Genomic DNA, 13,670 nt, shown 5'->3' with positions numbered 1-13,670 from the left:
AATCTTGACTGTGGAAGCTGAGCTGTGAGGCAGTGCAATCGGCGCAACACAGCCAAATGGCCAAGCTTTGGTGATCATGAGGATCAAAGATCAAAAGCCAATAAAAGCGCCCTAAAAATCCAGGCACTGTGCACAGTGTGCATCGGGCGCGGTACAACAACTTCCCAATCCGCCCCGGCAAGGCACCGCCGAAAGGATCAGTTGCGCAGATCTGATGTCTTTTGCTGGGCTGACTTCTGGGGAAAATCATGTCGATTCCGGCGCTGGAATTCCAACCCAAGCGCCACGACTGGCCGCCGTTCGATGCTGCCAGCACTAACTAACTAACAGCAACTGCTAGCATCGAGTTGGCAAGCTGCCGTCTTTTCGCCTCGTTTCCATCTCCGTCAGGTACATCAATACGCCAATACTTCGTAGTCAGTGCGGCGCTCCATTAATCCTTTTGCCGTATCCATCTGGAATTGACCCATTTTCAATGCGCCAGGCCCTTGGGATTCCACCCCCTCAAAACGTTCTGCCGCTGATCCGTTCGCGACTCGTCTGACATCTGGCCATCGTCGCTCTTCTTAAACCCCCTGTGCCCCTTCCTTGGCTCGTTTGACTGGTAGTTTTTGCTTTCCTCAAATATTGAGCTTAATCGGACCTTTCCACTCTTATACAAGGACCGCTGCTGTTCCCCCCTCACCAATTGCATCATATCGCTCAGTCGGCTGTGTATTTTACAAAACAAACATTCTTCCCGACAGTCTTCGCAGTCTTCGCATCACTATTATCGGAGCGTATACTATTGTATCTCGCGGCCTCTTTAAACCGCCTCTTACTTGAAGTTGATTCCGGCCATCTCCATTTCACCACCATGCCGATCCGAAACCCCTTCACCCGCCGCCCCGGCGCTGTCGTCCCGGCCGATGACGGTATCTACGCCGACAGAGAGCACAACTACCCCGGATTTGAGCGAGTCGACATCGTGGGCTCCAAGGCGTCGTCGGTCTTGAGCGTCCGCAGCGCCAGAAGTCAGGATACCGGCGAGTATAAGATGAGCGGTAAGTGATGGCATGACCGCTGTCGCTTTGGCCTGCGACCTTCCGCTCTGGGCCATGCGGCGGCAAAAGCGTCACACGACTCGGACTGTTGACTGACATGCGATTTGCACTTGATAGTCGTCAATGATAGCGGCGTCTATCTCCCTGTAAGTTTTTGTGCAACCCGCGCTGGCACCCGACTGCATACATTTGCGCAGACTGCTAATTCTGTTTTATGCGAGCAGCCCTCACCATCGGAGGAGAAGAGCCAGTGGCCGCGCAGACACCTCTCGTCGCGCGAGTCATCAGATAGCTCAGGCGAGATTGAGCACTTTTCTATTTCGCGAGAGTCCTTTGACTCGTACCGGCGATCATTTGTATGTGGCTAGCAGTTTGCTTCTTCCCGCCCAAAGTCGTATTTCCCGGCAACATCAACCCCGCACACAATGCGCCTCGCCTGCACCGGAGACTGACCTGCGACTCTCACTTATAGGATATCTCGGCACGATCTCCCATCGCCGCATACGATATTCCTGCCCGCCAAAGCCTCGATTCGGCTCGATTCTCTCGAATGCCCAGATCGGCTATCAACCGCAACTCGGTGCAACTGCCCACCGCCGATGAAGGGTTTGAGGATGTCGGGCTCGAGGACCCGAAGCAGCCGCCTCGCAAGCGCGGATTCTTTTCCAAGTTGACAGAGACCCAGGAGAAAGACTCGTCTCCAGCACCGTCAGGAGTCTCCAGGTTCCTCATTCCTGGTCGAAAGAGGGCTCAGAGCGGTCAAGGATCCGAGCTAAGCCCCATGGAACATACGCCTGTGTCAACGAAAGATTGAGGGACGTCTGCGGCGGAGGAAAGCAGTTGCAAACAAGTCGACAACTCGAAATAATTTACTATACACGGAAGTTTATCAAGCATCAACGATTTTTCTGGACTATGGATATTTTCTTTTTCTTTTCTCTTTTGCGATCAAGGCGTTTGGGGTGGGCTGTTGGCAGTAATACATTGCTTGCTGCCATATACCTTGCGAGGTGCAAATGCACCTGTTGGCTTTGCAATCAAAACACGAAATTTAAGCTTGGCAGGAATCAAAGATTATGACGGCGAGGGAACATGAATGGAGGGAAAACAAGACGACTTAATGATTAATAATAACTTGTGTCGGCGATTACATATTGGATCGCTAATACAGCACATATTTATGTTTTGCCCATTTTCTATCGTCATCATGTTAATATGGCGTGACATGATAGAGTTTGTTCTCGATGAACCCGGAGAGCATTGTTATCCTCTCGCCAAAGAATGATTAGAAGAGTTATGACATCTGGTCATGTCAAGTTGTGACTGCATGTATTTCCTTTTCCTTTTTACCCATCTCCGGCTAATACTGACCTATGCTGATGCGCATCTAAGAGTTTGACAAATATTCATTACCTAACCTACCTCCGCTTGAATCAACCTATCCGCTCTTTTTCATCTCCTCTCAACCGAGATTCAACTATACCACCGATCCCGGAAGGGGTAATTCGGAGCAATTCTCTCCCTTGACAGAACGGCAACCAGCGGCATACTTGTCCAACGAATTGCGGCATGCTCAAAAGATGATGCAAAAGCGCAAGAGAAGAGAGATGAGAATCAAAAGTAAGGCGTGCATGTGTCACTCCCCGCTTTGACATATAGTGGAGCGAAACCCCTCTTATCTTGATACCTAGGTAATTGCGCCTTGTATTGACAACTTTTACGGATCTGGAGCATGATTACATGATTCTCTGTATCTGGCTATCTAATCAGCTTTTGAGTTTTTTTTTTCGATAGCTCGACGTGATGTAACTCGGGATGGGTAATAGTGGGTATGTGAGGCCGTTGAGTAGCAGCGACAACGGCAGCGACACGGCCGATGAGCGGGGCAGCATTGCGACATGAATTAGCACGACATATAAGAGGGCGCGGCGAGAACTCAAAACATGGAATGGGGGATGAGCGCAGGATACCAGGCATAGGGAGACGCAAACCCTCTTGATACACAATTCACCAGCAGACACAATGGGAAACTCGGACGAATACGTGCCAGACATTGCGGCGCTGTCGCTCGCATCCCGGGCGGTGCATGCCGATGCCCGCATCGACGGCCATCCGGCCATTGCGCCGGGTCTGCACACAAGCACGACCTTTCGGTATCCCAATGACCCGGAGAGGCTCAGGCCCGTCGCGGAGGTCGATGTAAGTGCTGGGTGTGCGAGGACATGTGGAAGAAGGCTTTGTCTGGGGTAACTGACACAAGAGAACTTGTCTCTTCTTTCGCAGACCACCAAGCCCATCGACTTCCACATCTACTCGCGCCATTCGAGCCCCAACATGGCTCGCTTCGAAGCCCTCCTCACATCCATCATTGGCCAGCAGGCCATCGTGTATGGATCTGGCATGGCTGCGTTCCATGCCCTGATGACCCATCTTAACCCCAAGAAGGTGGCCATTGGAGACGGCTATCATGGCTGCCATGGCGTCTTGAAGATCTTTGGACGACTGACGGGCTTGAAGAAGCTGCCGCTGGATTGCGATCTTTCCGAGCTGGGGCCCGGAGATGTTATCCATGTCGAGACGCCGTTGAATCCCACGGGCGAGGCGCGGGATCTCAAGTACTATGCCGATAGAGCGCACTCGGTGGGCGCATATCTAACCGTAGACGCCACCTTTGCGCCGCCACCGCTGCTGGACCCTTTTGCCTGGGGAGCAGACATTGTGATGCACAGCGGCACAAAGTACATTGGCGGCCACTCCGACTTGCTCTGCGGCATCCTCGCTGTCAACCCCAAGCACAAGACCTGGATCAGCGACCTACTCGCCGACCGCCTCCTCATGGGCTCCGTCATCGGCAGCCTCGAGGGCTGGCTCGGCATGCGCTCCCTGCGGACGCTCGAGCTGCGCGTCAACCGCCAGAGCACCACAGCCGCGGCGCTCGTCGCATGGCTCGCAGAACAGGCCAAGGACTCGGCCACGGCCGCGGGGAAGACGGTTGCGCGCATCCAGCACGCGAGCCTGCAGCCCGAGGCCTCGCAGGAGGGCAGCTGGCTGCGGCAGCAGATGCCCAACGGCTACGGGCCGGTGTTTGCCATTACGCTGAAGAATAAGGAGATGGCGAGGAGGTTCCCCGGCAAGCTGGGGCTGTTCCAGCACGCGACGAGCTTGGGCGGCGTCGAGAGCTTGATTGAGTGGCGGGCCATGACGGATGCGACTGTTGACCAGAGTTTGCTGAGGTTGAGTGTTGGGGTGGAGAGTGTGGAGGATCTGAAGGCGGATTTGCAGCATGGGTTCGAGGCTTTGGTGAAGGAGGGGTTGTAAAATGGATTTTTGCGTTATCTGAGAGATTGTGATATCCTGTTATTGGTTTATGAGTGAGAGTTGGATTAAGGGGGGGGTTTTGATGTACATCCCTAGCTCTGTATAAGACAAGAGGGCATTGGTTAAATAAAGACTGGAAAACAACCATGTTGATGTAATTATAAAAAGAATAGATTGAATACTGGAGATCAAGCATGGGATGCGATTTGATTTTAGCTCGTGGCCTGTGCAATTGCCCTGAATATCGCAGAGTGCAATCTGAGATTTGCATGGAGATTTGTCTGGATAGTTTTAGGGGTCCAATCCCCCCAAGCCCCCCCCATTTTGGGACGCCACCACCCCCCCCCCAGTCGCTAATCAGATAGCGCTCGACCTAACCCCTGGCTAACAAAACTTCAAGCCTCACGTCTTCTCCCGCTTTAGTGGCGGTCTCGACCCAAAAGCAACACTCTGCAACATTCGTCTTTCCCACCCATTCACCCAATTCATTACCACGAGACATACAACAAACAAAGGAACGAAGACTAGAAAAAGCGAAAACGAAGAAAAGAGAGAAACGAAGAGAGAGCATGCCAGCAGCAGGCGGCACCACCGTCCCAAGCCGCCGCCGCTGCTAACCTCGAAAGAAGCCTCCCCATCACCAAAAAGAAATGCCACGCCTCAACCTCTTCCGCCTGCCGACCACCGTCCGGCGCCGGGTCCGACGAAACCGCCTCACCATGCAGGGCCTCCTGGTGCTGCTGGTGCTGCTGCTCGCCCTGCCGCTCTACTCCGTCTACTGCGTCTACAAGCCGCCGCGCTTCCTCATCGGCTACCTGCGCAACAAGTTCCCCGACGTGCTCTTCGAGGTGCCCGTGCCCGCGACCCGCAAAGTCATTGCCCTGTCGCTCGACGACGCCCCCTCGGCGCACACCGGCGAGATCATGCAGGTCCTGCGGGAGAATGACGCGCACGCCACCTTCTTCGTCATTGGCGGCCAGGTCGAGGGCAGGGAGGCTACGCTGCGCAAGCTGGTTGCGCAGGGGCACGAGCTGGGCAACCATGCGATGCGCGACGAGCCGTCGAGGGGGTTGAGCAATGACGAGCTGGAGAGCCAGGTGAAGGAGGTCAAAGCCATGCTGACGAAGGCGTACGAGGCCGAGGGCAAGATCCTGCCGAACAACTACTTCCGCCCGGGGTCGGGCTTGTTCAATCGACGGATGAGAGATTTGCTCGGCAATAGAGGGTTCAGGATCGTTTTGGGGAGCATATACCCGCACGACCCGCAGATTCCGTATCCGAATGTCAATGCCAGGCATATTCTGAGCATGGCGCACCCCGGAGCGATTATCATATGCCATGACAGGAGGGGGTGGACGGCTCCCATGCTGCGAATCGTGCTGCCCGAGTTGAAGCGCCAGGGATACGAGATTGTCACAATCACGGACCTAGTGACGTCTGTTGAGCCATTGGGCGGCCGGCAAGCGATGCAGTTTGGAGAGTTGAAGCCTTGATTTTTATAACGACAATTGGTGGGGAAGGAGAAATGTTTATTAAACCAAAAAGAGGGCGGAGTCACTTTTTTCATTCATTCGTACGCACTGGCTACTTTTATATCTTTTTTTTTTTTTTATTAATTCAATGGGCGTGATATCCGCATACAATATATATTCTGGAGAATGGGGGGGGAAAGGGAGAAGGGTAAAGGAAAGAGAAGAGAGCATTTGATCAATACAAATCCGGCAGATAAAGGCAAGGTTAGGTCAACACTGGAGTTGGGGAAACTCACGGGAGTTATAAACAAGGGCGATTGGAAGTGCAGGGGAGTCATGATATCAGAGGACTATTTCTAGAGAGCCATCTTCGCGCAAGAGCTGCGAGATGTTGTAGCGAGGGGATTTGAGCCTATGTTTTTCCCCGGGAGAGATGGTTAGCTCACTGCTGCTTTACATACGGCTTTTGGTTTATACAGATATGAAGCTCAGTATAAAAAGAAAGAAAACCCACGCATTTGGGAAACAAGTTACTCACATGAATTCGAGCGTGCCAGTAACCACACTTCTATGCCCGTCAATCAATTCCTCCGAGAGGTCGTAGAAAAGGTCATTGTCCCCGAACTGATCCAACAGCTCCCTCGCCGCCGTGTCGAAAAGCCGTACCGCATCTTGCAGCTTCTGATAAATCTGCGCCATGACTTCATCCAGGGGCGTCTCCGGCCGCAGCAGCGTACAGACGGCGTTGATGACGCAGTCCATGTTGAGCTCCTTCTTCAAGGAAATCACATCGTTGAGTAGGCCGAACAGCACGTTGGCCTGCTTCCGAAAGACTGCAAACTGCGGCATGGCGAGCAGCTCCGGCGGCATAAACTGCGGCATGGCGTGCGGAACCAATGCGCAGAGCGTGCCGCCCGCCACGGTGCCCTCGCGGAGGACCATGTACTCGTCGAAGCTGGGAATGTGGCCGTCAAGCCGCAGCCTCTGCTCCGTGGCGCACGCGCGGATGAAGATTGAGATTTCGTCGTACAGCCGCTGGCGCTGCTCATCAGGAGCCCTCTCGTGGGTGCCACAGTACCGCTGCCCAAAGCTGACGAGCACCGCGTTGATGGCATCCACCTCTCCACGCTGCTGCGCTCCCTGGGGAAGCTCAAGGGCCGCCTTGACAACCTCCAGCGTCCTGTTGCGCCACTCCTCGGCGCGCGCGAAATCAGCAGCCAAGTCGCCCTCGTTGGTGTCCACCGTGTCGTCCCAGCAGACGAGCCACACCATGTACAGCACCAGCGCCTCGATGCGTCTCCGGGGCGCGGTCGGGAACAGCAGACATGTCAGGAGGGCAATGTCGTCGCGCAGGCGGCGCTCAACGTGCAGGTGAGGCGCCGCGGCGGCGATTTCGAGGATGGCAGCGCTGGCGAAGGCGACGAGCTCTGGGTAGTGGGCGTTGAGGCGTGGGGACGGCCATGAGGTGAAGAGGGCTTGGAGGGAGGGGATGCGGAGGGGTTGGCCTTTGAGGGCGGTGATGAGGGCGGCTTGGCCAAAGGGCGGGGAGGCCATTGAAGGGACTTTATGTTGCTTGTTTTGAAAAAAGGTTGGGTGTATAAGATGGAGATGGAGGTGGAAATGGAGATGAGATGAGATGTGAGAGCTTGGCGGTGGAGCGATGGCGCTAATAAATGCTTGGTACCAGCTTTTGTCTTTCCATATCAGCTTTATGGAGATTATTAATCTTGTGATGTAGACTTAACGGATGAGATTGAGCAATAACAGTCTATATTTCGATTGATTGAGCTCTTATACATGAAGAGTCTCTGGCAATTATTCAGGGGCCGACGATGTAGTATGGTGTAACACCCACATATAACCAGCAGTGTCAGATCCAACACGTATCATCGCAACATATCATGCCCAATTCTGCTTCAAAGAGCTCTACTATAACTCAAAACGTTACGACACAGCACTTGATTGTAAGGGTATCTACAAAACTCCATCAAACAAGCTCGACTAGCTTCCAAGCTTTACCTCTCAACCTTTGCCATTCAGCATGCATCAAACACTTTTCCTCAGCCTTCAACATTTCCCCCATCCCATACAACTCCCAATCACTCCAAGGAACAGAATATAACCCCTTCCACTTTACACAGGTTTTGGCTTCAAAGCGTACATCTTCACCGGGAGGAGCGTCATCTGCGGCGTCTCAGGAAACCCCCTCTGCAGCTCCGACTTGACGAGCTGCAGCCCTGCTTGCTCAAAGATTTGTCTAAACTTGGTGTCCTCCCTGTTTTCACCCAGTTAGCTCATAAAGGAAACATCAGATGATATAAATAGTTGTATATCGAATAGAGAAAAGAGCCAACCCACCTCGTCACACTGCTGTCCAGCTCGTCAAACACATCGCGGCCCGACGTGCTCAGATTCTCCTTCAACACAATCATGGCCCCGGGATTCAACGCAACCTGGCATCTCTTCAGATACCCCACCAGCTGCGAATCCGTCAAGTGGCCCACGCACCACTGCGTCCAGATGAGATCATATGTGAGCCCATCAACAGGCTCCCAGTCTTGCAAGCCCATGTTGTAGACGTGTCGAACGCCCTCTTTGCCTTGCAGGCCCGCGGTGAACTTGGCCACGGGCTCAATGACATCAACCTCATCGGCCAGTGGGATCAACAGCCCTTCAGTAACTCTTCCGATCCTACAAGGAAGAAAGAGTCAGTCAAAAAAAAAAAAAAAAAAGATCAGCGCTCGTTAATCACCCCCCCCCAGTGCCAAGCCCTTCGCAAATATATCCCAGTCAAAGATGGGATGCTACTAACCCTGCTCCGCCCTCCAAAGCAGTGGCCAGCTTCTGCCGCCCTTGCTTCGCTCCAATGCCCAGCTTGGCCAGAAACGTCCGTGAGCCTTGGAGATCGCTCCGTAAGATGCCAGAGAAGCCCTTGACGGAGGGAATGCCTCCAAGCATGCCGTCAATGTCAGCGCTGACGCCCTCCCAGTAGTTGAGCCCATCTTCCTTGCTGATGAAGGAGTCGGGCGCGTCATCTGAGCTCGCCATGACGATGTGTTTCTTCTTTTTTTTTTTTTGCTTTTATATGGGATTTACAGCGACAAGTACTGAAATCTGTATGAAAGGTTTCAGCTCACATACGTACCAGCAAATGAAAAGGTTATCCCACGTTGAGAGGTAGACAAAAAAAACCAATGAAAGATGCCAAGGTTGATCTTACCGGCTATGAAAATGGTATACTGAACAGGAATAGTCTCCCAGCTACGAGAGCATATGAGAACTTGATCTTGTCTAATTCTTCAACATTGATACGAGTTCAATTCTGCTTGAATACATGTACCAGCATCGCTCAGAACATTTCTCGAGTGGGTGCCGCCAATTGCCCCACGTGATTACTAACACACGCAGTGACATTGCGGCAGCGAACAGAAGCCTTAAAATCTAGCATTTCCGATAGACTATTATGAATATTCTGGCGTACGCAATCGCATAGATTTTATATGTTCAAGCCTCGGAACATCCAAATAAAACAGCATCCAGCTTCTCCAAGTACATAATGTGTACAATGGATAGAACAGCTCATCCTGCCAAACAGGTGGCCCGAGCTCCATCACAACTTGCCTGTTCACTCTTCCATCTTATATAGCAATTTCACAACCCTGCCCGTCTCCAAGCCCATTTCCCAAAATCCAATCTCTTTTTGATGAAATCGTCCCGAGAACCCGATTCCGTTTAATTTCATCGTAGTACAAGTGCATACAGTAGCACTACTTGAACCACTCACGGTAAGCGGACAGCTACACACCCCCGGCCTTGAAACAATCAGCTCGTGGGGCGCAGTTGAAACATTTCGCAGCAGGGATTGTTCATCTCCCGCTTACCGGCCGCCCATCCCGCTCTGTGTGGCATCTTACTTGTACAGCTGAGTGTGCGCGGAGGGACGGACGATCGTTGGGGCTGTCTGACAGGATGCATTCATTTTCCTGCCAAATGCGGCAGTCGTGTTATTTCATTGTCATATCTAATGATGCCCGTCATTTTTCCAACTAAGCTGTACAGGTTTGGTGAGTACATCAGACCAATCACTGGGAAGAATAAAGGGTAGAGTGAGCAGCGGGAGAATAGGTACATGGTAAAGGAAATGAAATTCATCAGGACATAATATGTGCAGTGGCTTGTGACTGGTATAGTATTCACATCCATAATAGTTTAAGAAAAAAAAGAAATTATATAAAAGTAGCCTCAAGTAAGAGGCATTTCCCATCCGTCATATAACGCCACCTCTTCTCCTGTTTCAGGTAAAGCAAACAGCCAATCCAAGTACCTAGCAATGTTAATGTTCTAGACCCCACATCGTTCCCATCCATGTCAACAAAAGTAAGAAAGTAAAGAAGAAAAAATGGTGAAGAAGAAGAAGTAGTAGTAATGGTAGTCGTCACAGCTGGAGCGCTTTTACCCATAGCAGTACAGAATATGTCCAAACAATTTCGGTATGTACAGTGACATGGCAGCTCGGTTTTTTTTTTTTTTTTTTTTTTTTTTTTTTTTTTTTTTTTTTTTTTTTTTTGTATGTTGTTCATCTTTCGTAAATTGTATGCGATTTAAATCCAGAGCGGTGCTGCGGCTTTGGGAGCAGAGTGACTGGGCTCAGACAAGAAGATGGATGACAGGCTTTGAACCATTCTCAGATAGTCGTCGGTGCGTAGCCTGACGAGATTGTTGGAGCGCATGTATTCCACATCTTCGTCCATCTGCTCCCGTTGGCTTCTGGAGCTGAATTCCTCCGCTAGCTCCGTCACTTGGGCCAATTCTGCTCCAAAAGGATTCGAATCCTTTTGTACGTGGCGCCTCGTTGCATTAGAAGGTTGCACAGACGAGGCTGCAGGAGCCGCAGGAGCCGCAGAAACGGTAGTGGGCGCGGGGGCCAGAGGAAAAGCGGGAGCTAGAGGCTGTTTCGCGAGGCGACTCGAGATGGACGAATTATGCGCCGAGGAGTGCATTGAAGAGTGTGCTGAAGAGGGCGCCGAAGAGTTTGTTGACACAGACGGAGAGCGAGAGGAGAAGGCCTGGAGGCTCCTGGACGCAGCCGACAACTCGGAGTCTCTAGAAATGCGCGTAATGGATCGTGACCTGGCGACGGCATCGACCGAGTTCTTCTTGGTGTGGGTGGGAGAGCGCTGGGGAATCATTGGAGCCGGAGTTGGCTCAGGCTCGGCTGGCGCTGCAGCCGCGGGTTTCGCATTGGCGGGCTTGAAGTATCCCGAGAGATGATTCGGCTTGGGAGAAGGCGAGCGCTCTCCTTGAGCAACGTCCGGGCTGGTTGGCGGGGTCGACTCGGTGGTTTCGACGCTGTCAGAATCGGTCAGAGATTTCGAAGAGTTGATGCGTGTAGGTACTCGAGGTAGGTCGCTGGAGTTGTTGCGGCCAGGTACGCGAGGCAGGTCGCTAGAGTTGTTGCGGCCAGGCACTCGAGGCAGGTCAGGCGCGTTGTATGAGAGCATGTTTGTTGTATGAACGAGCTGGACAGGAGCCGAGATCTTGTGGCGAAGAGTGTGCGAGCGCTGAGGACTCTTGCCGTCGGCGTCAGAGCCCAGCTTGAGCTTGCGCGTAGTGAAGGCTCGTGATAGCGACATTGTGGCGGTGGTTGAAGAAGTGTTTTGTTGACGTTGCAAGAGACAAGTAGATTCAGATAAGAACAAGAGCAAGAGCGATATGGAATCACGCTGTATGACTTGTGGCCACCGCAAGCGAATGAGGCAGCCGCTTGAATGGTGAGGAATGAGGTGAGCGACGATGAGAAGCCCACAGCCCGATATGGCAGTTGGCTGCTAGATATGACGCCGTGTGACCAGCGCTCACTATTTCAGAGAGCTGGGCCGATGATGGATGCAAACGGCTAGGAACGTTGCACAGGGGACTTTGTGCGGGTGCTGTGCCGGTGGTGGAGCTGCGGCGTCGATGTGAATCCAAGCTCAAGCTGGAAGGTGACTTTTGGGAGTTGACGACAGCTGATCAGCGTGGAGATGGGATGCCGGAGGGGCAGAAAAAATGAAGGTGACAAGTAAGAAAAAGAAGAGAGATAGAGAGAGGCAGAAGGAAAAGAGAGCAACGGTGGTTCACGCCAGGTGATTGTTGGAGATTGAGATTGTTTGGTATGCTGTCATGTGCGTTGGCCGCAACGCATGTAGGTACGCGGAGCGCAAAGTTTGTGGCTGCGAGCTGTCGGTTGCCGACTCTCGCGACGGGTCTGTGACAGTCTTCTGTCGTCACACGTGTGTTCAGAGAAAAGGCGGAGTCCGGATCTGTTTCGTTGCTGTGTCTTGGACGCAAGCGAAGTTTGTCTCGGGGCGACACCAGCGATACGAAGAGAGAGAGAAATGAGAGAGAGGGAATGAACAAGCTTGTTGGAAGAAGGCCTGCGGCAACTAAACGATCAACGTTTATGCTATTCAAAGTTGAAGAAACCAAAAGGCCGAGCTGTGTCAAGATTGCCGAAGCTAATGTGTTCGCAGAGCTAGTAACGGCAGATGCAAATGCCTTGATTCTTGGAGAGAAAGGAGAGTGAAACGGAGCAGCGCAGAGCGTAAAATGCCGGAGTGCGTGCTCGTAGAAGAAGAAGAAAAAAAGCATATACGGATATATACAAGAGAGAAGCGAATAACCGCGGCCAAGTGTCCGAAAGACAGCCTTTACGCAACGCAGCCCTTCTGCAGCAAGGAAGCAAGGAGCAGAAAAGGTTGAAGAGGCGAAGCGGGAGAGCAGTCGCGCACGCGGGATTGCAAGAGAAGAAGGGGAAGAAGCAGAAGAAAGCGGCCGAGTTGGCCCAGGTATGGATGGAGCAGCGCCATCGCCATCGAGAGCCAAGCGGCGTGGCATTTCCCGCATGATCCCTGGCGCCCAAATCGAGCTCCGGCTCCCATGCCATGCACCATGTTTCCATGTTCCCATGTTCAAGCCCCCCCATCGCTCAGGCGCCGGCTTTATTGGCCACGCCGCTGCCAGCTCGGGACCCGGTGCGCGCCCATCAGGCTGTTTGGGGCAGATGGAGGCTTCAGGCCCCTGGACTAGGCTCCGGAGCCAGGCCGGTTTGGGCGGGTGCAGAATGAAGGATGGCGTTGTGAGGCGCCATTGCAGCCAATAGTGAGGGAGGCCGCTGCCTAGCGAGCTGCTAAAATTTGGCGTTTCTCCTCTAATTCTGCCCGTCTCCAAGTCTCTCTCTCTCCTCTGCTGTGCTGTTGGCCCAAGACCAGGCCATGCTTGATTCTTGTCACCCACTGCTCTGTGCTCTTTTGACAGTTGCTTAGCCAATGCGTATCTGAATTGCGTGCAAGGTATTGTGTGAAGAGAACAATTGCAGGTTCAAGCTCCACGTTGCTGCTGGCACCTGTTTCTCGCCTCACTCAGGCAGCTCAACGTGGCATCAGATGAGGGGATACGCTTTTACTTACTTGTCAGGCAGGCCAGGCCAGCGCCACCTTTGCTCGCTGCAGCCACTGTAAAATAGCCCCGGGCTGCATCTGTGCATCCCGGCTTGTATAAAGTACAGGTACCTGGATCAAGGACTCTACACCTCTACTGTGCGGCACTGGCCGTGGCCACCCAACAAATTTTCTCCGAGTAGCTTCTTCTCTCGCCATGTCCACGACTCAGGAGCTCCAGAAGGAACGGGAACTGACCTTTTCGAAAATCTCGCATTCCGTGTCTGTATTTTGTCTGTTTACTCGACTACCACTGCTCCGTAGACCTGCATGTATTCTATACAAGTACACACATGCAGTGCCAGCAGTACCTGCGTCTGCTGCCCAAAACCACAATGGCTTGCAGCAAGCCAATCGCA

At 52.7% G+C, this 13,670-nt stretch overlaps 6 protein-coding genes across 6 annotated transcripts; 3 read left to right on the top strand and 3 right to left on the bottom strand.

Moving 5' to 3' along the window:
• Positions 1–856: 856 nt before the first annotated feature.
• On the top strand, positions 857–1,857 carry TrAtP1_004524 (uncharacterized protein; the record flags this gene model as incomplete). Its single annotated transcript, XM_014084024.2, has 4 exons — positions 857–1,043; positions 1,161–1,189; positions 1,268–1,399; positions 1,516–1,857. The coding sequence occupies 4 exons, from the start codon at positions 857–859 to the stop codon at positions 1,855–1,857; spliced, it is 690 nt and encodes a 229-aa protein (XP_013939499.2).
• A 1,144-nt stretch (positions 1,858–3,001) lies between these two features.
• TrAtP1_004523 (uncharacterized protein) lies at positions 3,002–4,576 on the top strand. The gene is made up of 2 exons (XM_014084023.2): positions 3,002–3,242; positions 3,327–4,576. Exons 1-2 carry the CDS (start codon positions 3,066–3,068, stop codon positions 4,359–4,361), a joined length of 1,212 nt encoding a protein of 403 aa, XP_013939498.2. The 5' UTR covers positions 3,002–3,065; the 3' UTR covers positions 4,362–4,576.
• Positions 4,577–5,011: 435 nt separating this feature from the next.
• Positions 5,012–5,854, top strand: TrAtP1_004522 (uncharacterized protein; the record flags this gene model as incomplete). The annotated part of the gene is made up of 1 exon (XM_014084022.2): positions 5,012–5,854. The coding sequence occupies one exon, from the start codon at positions 5,012–5,014 to the stop codon at positions 5,852–5,854; it is 843 nt and encodes a 280-aa protein (XP_013939497.2).
• A 321-nt stretch (positions 5,855–6,175) lies between these two features.
• On the bottom strand, positions 6,176–7,387 carry TrAtP1_004521 (uncharacterized protein; the record flags this gene model as incomplete). Its single annotated transcript, XM_014083438.2, has 2 exons — positions 6,176–6,245; positions 6,372–7,387. 2 exons carry the CDS (start codon positions 7,385–7,387, stop codon positions 6,176–6,178), a joined length of 1,086 nt encoding a protein of 361 aa, XP_013938913.2.
• A 579-nt stretch (positions 7,388–7,966) lies between these two features.
• TrAtP1_004520 (uncharacterized protein) lies at positions 7,967–8,881 on the bottom strand (the record flags this gene model as incomplete). The annotated part of the gene is made up of 3 exons (XM_014084021.2): positions 7,967–8,108; positions 8,192–8,524; positions 8,646–8,881. 3 exons carry the CDS (start codon positions 8,879–8,881, stop codon positions 7,967–7,969), a joined length of 711 nt encoding a protein of 236 aa, XP_013939496.2.
• A 1,519-nt stretch (positions 8,882–10,400) lies between these two features.
• On the bottom strand, positions 10,401–12,751 carry TrAtP1_004519 (uncharacterized protein). The gene has a single exon (XM_014084019.2). The coding sequence runs from the start codon at positions 11,464–11,466 to the stop codon at positions 10,435–10,437; it is 1,032 nt and encodes a 343-aa protein (XP_013939494.1). The 5' UTR covers positions 11,467–12,751; the 3' UTR covers positions 10,401–10,434.
• Positions 12,752–13,670: the final 919 nt, after the last annotated feature.

Source organism: Trichoderma atroviride, chromosome 2 (assembly GCF_020647795.1).
Source record: "Trichoderma atroviride chromosome 2, complete sequence".
NCBI classification, from domain to species: domain Eukaryota; kingdom Fungi; phylum Ascomycota; class Sordariomycetes; order Hypocreales; family Hypocreaceae; genus Trichoderma; species Trichoderma atroviride.
The sequence above is the reverse complement of the archived record's forward strand: the minus strand, read 5'-3'. Positions and strand labels throughout refer to the sequence as shown.

What these genes read in the sequence shown, in the direction of transcription:
- TrAtP1_004519 (XM_014084019.2), bottom strand. Translation starts at nt 11,466, where the DNA reads ATGTCGCTATCACGAGCCTTCACTACGCGCAAGCTCAAGCTGGGCTCT.
- TrAtP1_004523 (XM_014084023.2), top strand. Translation starts at nt 3,066, where the DNA reads ATGGGAAACTCGGACGAATACGTGCCAGACATTGCGGCGCTGTCGCTC. An exon ending in GGCCCGTCGCGGAGGTCGAT is followed by an intron (nt 3,243 to 3,326) that starts GTAAGTGCTGGG and finishes CTTCTTTCGCAG; the next exon opens with ACCACCAAGCCCATCGACTT.